Source organism: Capra hircus, unplaced genomic scaffold, assembly GCF_001704415.2.
Source record: "Capra hircus breed San Clemente unplaced genomic scaffold, ASM170441v1, whole genome shotgun sequence".
Taxonomy (NCBI): domain Eukaryota; kingdom Metazoa; phylum Chordata; class Mammalia; order Artiodactyla; family Bovidae; genus Capra; species Capra hircus.
The window spans coordinates 69919-79561 of record NW_017189544.1 but is presented as its reverse complement, the minus strand read 5'-3'; the positions used below and the strand labels follow the sequence as shown (position 1 = coordinate 79561).

The following is a 9643-nucleotide window of genomic DNA, read 5'->3' as shown; positions in this document are numbered from 1 at the left end:
GATAGGAAAGAGGCAAATTCTGCTTCTAGAGAGCACAGTTTTAACTGGTCATGGTGTTTTTTCTCAGTTAAAACACCGAGTAGTAGTGAAGGAGTAAGTGTCGGTAGTTGGTCCCCATCCTCCCAGCTTATTGATCTAATTCCAGGGCCAGGGGAAGAAGATGGAAATGACTGAGATCAGGATACATCTTTCTTCATGCATTGTTCCCTTTAGAACACCCTGAAGAATGTTCAACTGTTAAGAACAGAATCTAGATTAATTCATGGCTTGTGAGAGATCAATATGTTGACTTTTGCTAAAACTCAAATTTAAAAGTAAATTAATCAATAAATACTGTAAGAGACTGTCAATACAATTTTGGGCTTAGTAAGGCTTTAAAAAAAATTGGAGAACAGTGATAAGAGATAAGGCAACCATGAAAATTGTTTTATTGTGAGAATATTAGCCACGGTGAGCAATGTGACATCATCTGTCCAGTTTCCAGATAATCTCATTGTTTGTTTTTGTGTTGTTGTTTTGTGTGTTTTTTTTTGGTTAAAAATAAGACAGAGTTTTTTTTTTTTTTATTTTTTTTTTTTAACATACTTCACGAAATTCACCTGGGGATGCAGAATAATAGGTGTGGTCCTGGTCACCAATCAAAGATATAGGTTCAAAGTGTGTGTTTTCTGTGCGTGTCTGCATGTGTGTTGTGAGTGTGTGTGTGTAGTGAAACTAACCAAGGCAGATGGTATGAGGGAATTTGAATTATATAAATCTTGCAATTTATCTTCTCACCATGCATAAGTGTATGCTATCAATTTTCAGGGCCCAAATCTAACAATCTTCTGTGCATGTTTGGACTGGAGCTCTTCCCACGGGACATCACCTGTAGCCCAGGGCAAGGGAGTCCCTGGACCGAGCAAGCTGTGACTAGGCTGGCGGTAGAGGGCGAATCTATGACCGAGGGTTCTCCCTCCTAAGGGGCGTCGTTCTTCTTGTCACAGAGACTAGAAGCAGAATGTTTCAGTGGAGCTCTTCTTGATCTTGGCCCTCTCCTCGTTCGTAATTCTGTCCCCTGGGCGCCAGGTTACTTGCTGCTGGTGGGTTGCGGGTTTTTGGGACGGCAGGATCCATAGCGTGGAGGGGGCCTTTGTCGCGGATGTTGTTGCTTTTGTGCACCACCTTTTGTGTGCTCTGCCTCCCCAGCTCCTGGCGAGACCGTCTGGTGAGCTTCTTGGACCAGAAGTAGTGGCTTCAGCCCCTAGGGCGATTCAGAGACTCGGGCTGGGGCCCGACCCCCGCCGAGGATGCCCCTCCTGCCTTGCGGTGGGGGTGAACCCAGGCTTCTGTCGGATGAGGGGCTGTGGTGGTAAAGCCAGGATCTAATGGGTGGCAGATCACTGTGGGCCTGCGGGAGGGAGGGAACGGCTCAGTCGTTGGTCTTGGGAGCGACCAGGCAGAAGGGCGTTACAGGCCCTGGCCACAGTGAAGCCTTCGCCACTGCTCTCGCATTCATCAGCATCTCCCTCTGTGCTCTTGGGACCTCGCAGTGGCAATGCATGGCTGTGGATGCTGAAGTCCTGGCGGATGCTGGTGCAGTGGGCAGTGTAGCAGCTTCCCTTCAGTGGTGCCGCCCGCTGGCCCAGTCACGTTAGCGGCCTCGGTGCCCCGCTCACCCTGCACCCACGTCGAACTCCACCGTCTCGCTGTCGTCCACACTGGCCTCGGAACTTGAAGGGGTTTCTTCCGGTGATGGCCATATGGTGAGCAAACAGATCTTCCTTGTGTATCATGCCTGCTGATGAAGCCGTACCCTTTCTTCTCCCTTAAACCACACGACAGAGCCTAGGACCCTCTTAACAATGACCTTCTTAGGCGCCTTTCCCTTGGCGCCCGTGGTGGTGGCCTTGGGGATCCCATCCCCGCTGAGGTGGCCTGGGTCTAGGGCTAGGTTCTGGTCTCTGCCTCCCAAGGATGCCAGGGGTTTCCACGCGGCGTGGAGGACAGCAGGAAGTGGCACGTCCGGAGGGTGGCCTCTCCCGCCTCACTCATCAGGTCGTCCTTGCTCTCCTTTCTCCGAGAATCAGGGGGAAATTTGTCCTTCTGTGGTTGGAAGGGGTGGGAGGGGGCTCGAGCTGGAGGCAGGAGCTTTTCTCTGGAAGGTTTGTGGGTTAGGCCAAGGGCTCTCTGGATTTAGTCCGAGAGTCTTGGAGTGGCCTGTGGCGTCTCCTGGGACAACGGGGACGCTGACCAAAACAATGGCTGCCATGGTGATGGGTGAGCTCTCGATGGGTGGGGGCTGGGTGGTTTCCCAGAGTAGCTTGAGCCGGGCGGAGGGAAGGGGGGCAAAATACACTCTCCCCCTGCCTCACGCCACCACATCATAGTACTCCTGCTTCATGGTAGAGAAGGAGGCACACTTGAAGCTCTAGGAAAGGGCCTTGAGCACCCTCTTGCTTTTTTGAGTGGATGTGAGGAGTGGACCCCGCGTTCCACCCCTCTTCCTTGCTTGGGGAGATTCACAGCCTTCTAAGGACACTTGCTCAATATTCACTCACTAATCTCTGGTCCTCTTCCGACCCCTGAGAAGCCCATTGTGTGGGTCAGGCATTTTTTGTCACTTGAGGCAAGATGACAGCCGCGTGATTTGAAGACCAATCAAAGAAACCTGTTGTGAGTTTTGCCTGTTTGTTTTGTTTTTCTTTCCCTTCTGAAGGCTGCCAGGCCTAGAATGCTAGTGCCGAGAGGACCCTAAGGTAGTCCATGTTTACCCAGATTAGTGTTAAGTTTGTGTTAACCTAAAACAAATAGACTGCCAGGGATTGGTCCACCATAAATGAGTTTACTCTAGATAAACAGAGAATTGCAATTCAGGGTCTACAACCATGCTGAGCTACACGCAAGCTTCCCTAACAGCGAGAAGATAATTCTTTCTTTGAAAGAATGGGGAGGTTAGGAAGGCTGCACTAAGCAAAGTGTCCATGGGAGACTGAGGCTTTGAAGTATGGTGGCTCTTCATTCACTGAGTTCTGACAATCTCTATTTGGCTGAGCTCTTAGCACGCAAGAAGAGGAAGGCTTTCTTCTTCGTGCTTGGCTCTGCTGTCATGTCTGAGGGCCCTCCCTTCTAGCCTCCCAACTCTATCTTAATGGAAGTGTCTTTTTATTAATTTTTACCCATCTCCCCTCTGACCAAAATCTTTCTCTGAAAGCATCACTGATCAAGAGTTAGATTTTTCCAGTTTCAGCAGCTTTCTGCCAACCCCTGCCCACCCTCCTTCCCCTCCTACCTCCCCCCGCCCCCGCATCCTGCCCATACCCTCATGCCAGGAAAGACCTCTCCTGGGCATAGCATCCCATGTTATAGTGAAAGTCAGGAGTTTGGAACCGTATTGAATTCACTTTAGAGTAAGAAGGAGGGGCCAGATGGAGACCTCTCCGGCACTTTTCTCTAAAGTTCACATTTTCAAGATCATAGACACTGGAGATCACCTGAAACATCATGCCCCCATCAGACGTTTGGCAGACAAACTTTCAAGAGACGCCCTCCAGCATCCTCCTTTCAATGGTCGTTCAACAGCTACAGTTTTGGCGCTCTCTCAGGAGGAGAGGAGCACATGTCCTTCTACTCCACCTTCTTGATAGAGAAGCATGAGCTCTGTTTTCTTACCCAGGCTTGGGAGGAAGGCATGCCAAATCACTGCAGTGTTCTTACCTGGAGAATCCTGTGGGTGGAGGAGCCTGGAAGCCTACTGTCCATGGTGTCCCAAAGAGTCATACATGACTGAAGTGACTTAGCAGACATGCAGGATTGAACTTTCTGCTCTGTTCTGTCGCTAGGTGGTGTCTGCCTCTTTGCAGGCCCATGGACTCCAGCACTCCAGGCTTTCCTGTCTTTCACTTTGCTCATGTTCATGTCCATTGAGTCACTGATGCTATGCTACTGTCTCATCCTCTGCCAGCCTCTTCTCCTTTTGTCTTCAATCTTTCCCAGCATTAGGGTATTTTCACATCAGGTGACCAAAGTACCACAGCTTTAGCTTCAGCATCAATCCTTCCCATTAATATTCAGAGTGGATTTCCTTTAAGATTGATTGGCTTGATCTTCTTGCAGCCCAGGGGACTCTCAAGTGTCTTCTCCAGTGCAAAACTGCTGCTTCTGCTGCTAAGTCACTTTAGTCATGTCCAATCTGTGCGACCCCATAGACGGCAGCCCACCAGGCTCCCCCGTCCCTGGGATTCTCCAGGCAAGAGCACTGGAGTGGGTTTCCATTTCCTTCTCCAATGCATGAAAGTGAAAAGTGAAAGATGTCGCTCAGTCCTGTCCAACCCTCAGCAACCCCATGGACTGCAGCCTTCCCAGCTCCTCTGTCCATGGGATTTTCCAGCCAAGAATACTGGAGTGGGGTGACATTGCCTTCTACAAAGTGAAAAACAAACAATATTTAAATTTTTAGTTGATATGCTTTCAAAAGTAGCTCATGGCTTTGGAATGGTGTAGAAACAACACAACTTCCTAACTTCCAAGGGAAGCAAAATTAAGATGGCTTTTGTTCAGGGATTAGTGGATGCAATCCTTACTGAGGTATTCTAAACTTGATTCTCTGGAACTTATGGCAAATCAAATCACCTTGCTGATACTTCCCCAAGGAATGCTGCTCTTAAAGTAACCGACAGTAGCCAAACCTCTGTCATGGTGCACAAGGATATTTCCCCAAATTATAACTTGGGGAAACTGGCTAGGGGGGCCTGACACTTAGCCTCAGAGAAGGGAAAGCAAGACTGGAGGGTTAAACAATTCTTGGTTTGATTAAAAGGGAAAGATCCAAGTCAGACCAAATAGCAGTGCAGCTTTACTGGAGACTAAAATTCCCCCTCAGAGCCACTGTAACATGTATTAAACTACTGACCAACTGATGGAATGATAGCATTTGTGAAATCCTATTGGTGGGGAATGGAGAAGGCAATGGCACCCCACTCCAGTACTCTTGCCTGGAGAATCCCAGGGACGGGGGAGCCTGGTGGGCTGCTGTCTATGGGGTCGCAGAATTGGACATGACTGAAATAACTTAGCAGCAGCATTGGTGGGGAAACACTAACAAGGGGCCAAAAAGTGCCTACATCAATGGATCTCAAGGTGTGAGGCCTGCTTAGCTTCGGAAAATACTGACAGTCTCTGGAGAGGCAGCAAATGCGTTCTTTCAGCAATGAGTTAAATTTGGTGTTGTTTCCCAGCCTCCAGTATTTGGTGTTTGCTTTTGGGGGAGGGGGGAGGGAGGGAGCAGTTCTAATAGGTTTGTGTTCTTGTTGCTGAGTCGCTATACCATGTCCGACTCTTTGTGACCCCATGGACTGCAGCATGCCAGGCTTCCCTGTCCTTCACTATCTCCCAAAGCTTGTTCAGATTCCTGTCCACTGAGTCGGTCATGCTATCGACCCATCTCATCCTTTGTCACCCTCTTCTCCTGTTGCCTTCAATCTTTCCCAGCATCAGGGTCTTTACCAACAGGTGCATGGTGCTCTCCTATTCTTTCATCTGTAGCTCCCTTATGGTGTATGATGTGTATCATGCTTATGTCAGCTTAGCTGTTATTAGCTGTATATCATCTTTGAAACCACGTGGCCCACTTGTCCAAAATACACCTCAGAAAAGACTGGCTGTACTCCTCCTGGACAGTTTAAATGGCCTCAGTGGAGCATTCAGGCACTGGAAATAGGATTCCTTACAATCTCTTTCACCCTGTGAATGTGTTTAAGTCACGGTCGGTCAGAATTTGATTTTACTACACTACTTAATGTTAAATGGGCAAAAAAGGACTCCGTACTGGTCCCAAATATTAAAAGTCAAATAAGACTTTTCTTTTTATCACAGTTTTAAAACAGTAGTATCAATTTTTTAATTAAAAAATTATGTAATTTAATTTAATTTGAGGGTTATTACTTTACAATATTTTGGTAGCTTTTGCCATACATCAATATGAATCAGCCATGGGTGCACATGTGTCCCTGCATCCTGAAATGCCCTCTCACTTCCCTCCCCACCTCATCCCTCTGGGCTGTCCCAGAGCACCAGCTTTATCTATTTTGCATATGGTATTATACATGTTTCAATGTGATTCTCTCAAATCATCCCACCCTCACCTTCTCCCACATAGTCCAAAAATGTGTTCTTTATATCTGTTTCTTTTTTGCAGCCTTGCATATAGGGTCGTCAATACAGTCTTTCGAAATTCCATATATATGCATTAATATACTGTATTGGTGTTTCTCTTTCTGATGTTCTTCACTCTGTAATAAGCTCAAGTTTCATCCATCTCATTAGAACTAATTCAAATACATTATTTTTTATACCTGTGTAATATTATGTGCTGTATATGTACCACAATTTCCTTATCCATTCATCTGCCAATGGACATCTAGGTTGCTTCCAGGTCCTAGCTATTGTAAACAGTGCTGTGATGGACATTGGGGAACATGTGTCTCTTTCAATTCTGGTTTCCTCAGTGTGTATGCCCAGAAGTGGGATTGCTGGGTCATATGACAGTTCTATTTCCAGTTTTTTTAAGGAATTTCCACACTATTCTCTATAGTGGCTGTGCCAGTTTGCATTCCTACCAACAGCGTAAGAGGGTTCCCTTTTCTCCACACCCTCTCCAGAATTTATTGTTTGTAGATGTTTGAATGATGGCCATTCTGACCAATTTGAAAGAATAGCATTGAATCATATACATTACCATATGTAAAATAGATGACTAGTGCAAGTCCAATGCATGAAGCAGGGCACCCAAAGCCAGTGTTCTGGGACAACATAGAGAGACAGGATGGGGAGGGGGTGTGAGGGGATTCAGGATCTGGGAGACACAAGTATACCCATGGCCGATTTATGTTGATGTATGGCAAAAAATCATCAAAATATTGTAAACTAGTTATACTCCAATTAATATAAATAAATGAATTTAAAAATAAAAGCAATTTAAAAATATTTTTTTAATCACACAATGCCTATTCTACTTATTTGGAGCTTCAGTATCAGTCCTTCCAACGAATATTCAATATTGATTTCCTTTAGGATTGAATGGCTTGATCTCCTAACTCACAAGAGCCTTCTCCAACACAACAAGATGCTACATCTGCTTTGGATAAATTCTAATTATATCTGTGTAGTTGTATACCAAAAATGTTTATGAGTTATGTGATTGAATAGAGGTGTGTATTTAAGATTATATATATTTGAAAAAGAATATCAGAAATACATAGAAAAATACATATGCATATAAATATGTATATGAATATAAAGGATTTCTGTACCCATATATATGTTTTGCATGAATTTTGTGTGTCTGAAAAAATGTTAAGAATGTGTGGAAAATGAAGAGGCATTCTAGCAGGGCAGCTGAAGGGTAGAGTTAGAGAGTCTGACGGGGTGAAGTTGGCAAGAACCTGCAGAGGAAAGGACCTATCACCTCCAGAGATTTAAATTTGGAAGGAAAGGAGCAGCTTGGCGTGCCTCCAAGGCAAGGGATGATATATGGCAGCATAGGGTTGAGGATAAAAGGGGTCAAACTTCATTAACAAGAAACTAAGATCCCAGTCCTGTACAGAAAGAGGGATGAAAATACAGCATCAATAGCACTGATGAAGGCATATGTCTCAGAGGGGGCCATCACCACCAACAAGGAGGCAGAATACAACTCTGAAGACACCACTAACTCCTCACCTATTGGAGCCCCGCTCTCTTGAATTAACTCCTCCTTAAAGCATCTGCCCCTCCCAGCTCCTGCAAGCACTCAGCTCATCACCTGCCTATCCTGCTTGCACACAGACTCACCGCAAAGGAAGCTGCTAGGTGTCTGATTTGCACACGTGAAGCCTGAGATCCCGGCAGTAGATGCCAGGAAAGGAAAGGCCATTGATGGGCGCCAGACAGAGAAGGGGGATGGGATGGATTCTTGCCAGAGATAAGGAGTGGAGGCAGCTCCCAGTGAGTCTGTGGTGGGAAGGGAGAGTGCAATGGGCAATAGGAAAGGGGCATAACCTTAGGAAGCAGGCAAGATATTAAAGATGAACACAGGGAGGCAAGGGCACTGGAGGCCAAGAAAGCGAGTGGAGGTAGACAGGGGGCATGTGAGTAGCAGACTACTGGGGTGTTTTGAGCAGGACGACAGTGAGTGAGGGCATGTGGGCCAGGGCTCTGGAGGGACAGGGGTTTTGCAGGGGATTCAGAGTGGGCGTCAGTGGCGGTGACAGAGGCTGAGGTCTCTGAACAAGGACTTAGTCTGCCCCTTTCTGCAGAAGTCCTAACCTCAGGCAGCACCACTGCTGCTGTCGCTGCTGCCGCTGCAGCCTTTCACCGCAGCCTCAGGGAACCTACAAGGGAGAGCACTTTCAGGCACATAGACAGGATTTCCAGCACTACTGCAGGCTCATAGGGAAATTTAAGGCGCTGGCGCGGGGCACATGGAGACGTCTCTGTCGGCAGAACTTCACCTTATGGCATATTCAGTGTTCCTCTCTTATCTTCTCTCCTCCTCCTGCAGACGAAAACCCGCAACTCACAGGAGGCCAAAGCGCAGCAAACCAGGGCTGTTGCAGGAAAGGCCACTGGGTCTGCAAACATGATGAAGAAAAAAGCCTCACAAAAGAAGCAGAGAGGCAGACCTTCATCGCAGCCCTGCAGGAATATTGTGGGCTGCAGAATTTCACACGGATGGAAGGAAGGTGATAAATCCATCACTCAGTGGAAAGGAACTGTTCTGGATCAGGTGCCTATAAATCCTTCTCTTTATCTGGTGAAATATGATGGAATTGACTGTGTCTATGGACTGGAACTTCACAGAGATGAAAGAGTTTTGTCTCTTAAAATTCTTTCTGACAGGGTGGCATCAACTCAAGTCAGTGATGCAAACCTTGCAAATACCATAATTGGTAAAGCTGTGAAACATATGTTTGAGGATGAGCATGGTTCTAAGGACGAATGGAGAGGAATGGTGTTAGCCCAAGCACCGATCATGAAAGCCTGGTTTTATATTACCTATGAGAAAGACCCTGTCTTGTACATGTACCAACTTCTAGATGATTATAAAGAAGGAGACCTCCGTATCATGCCAGAGTCCAGTGAGTCTCCTCTCACAGAAAGGGAGCCAGGAGGAGTTGTAGATGGTCTGATAGGTAAACATGTGGAATATACCAAAGAAGATGGCTCCAAACGGATCGGAATGGTCATTCACCAAGCGGAAGCCAAACCCTCTGTGTATTTCATCAAGTTTGCTGATGATTTCCATATCTATGTCTATGATTTGATGAAAAAGTCCTAACTGTCACGATAAACTTTGCCACATTTGTGAAAACAAAATTGTACTTTGTAGACATGCAAAATAATGTTACTTTTCAATGTATTGAAAGCTTTAGGGTCCATGTTGATTCAACATCTTTGCCAGCATAACTATTGTCTTGTTCTAAGAAATACAAATGTATGTGGTCATGACATGCTGTGTGTAAAGAATTTGTCACATTGAAAAGGTTGGGTGTGTATGGGTGGATGGAATAGGAAAGGTTGGGTGGATGGAACATGATAGGAAGGAGAAGCTGTAAAATTCAGGCTGTGAATAAATTTCAGCTAGTATCATAATCAACCAAATAAAAACGGAATAGGACTTAGCTGA

At 46.2% G+C, this 9643-nt stretch overlaps 1 protein-coding gene across 1 annotated transcript; it reads left to right on the top strand.

The window, feature by feature from the left end:
• The first annotated feature begins 1844 nt into the window (after positions 1–1844).
• LOC102184238 (spindlin-2B-like) lies at positions 1845–9295 on the top strand. The gene is made up of 2 exons (XM_013976698.2): positions 1845–2144; positions 8519–9295. The coding sequence occupies exons 1-2, from the start codon at positions 1845–1847 to the stop codon at positions 9293–9295; spliced, it is 1077 nt and encodes a 358-aa protein (XP_013832152.2).
• The last annotated feature ends 348 nt before the right edge of the window (positions 9296–9643 follow it).

What these genes read in the sequence shown, in the direction of transcription:
- LOC102184238 (XM_013976698.2), top strand. Translation starts at nt 1,845, where the DNA reads ATGACCTTCTTAGGCGCCTTTCCCTTGGCGCCCGTGGTGGTGGCCTTG. An exon ending in CAGGAGCTTTTCTCTGGAAG is followed by an intron (nt 2,145 to 8,518) that starts GTTTGTGGGTTA and finishes CTCCTCCTGCAG; the next exon opens with ACGAAAACCCGCAACTCACA.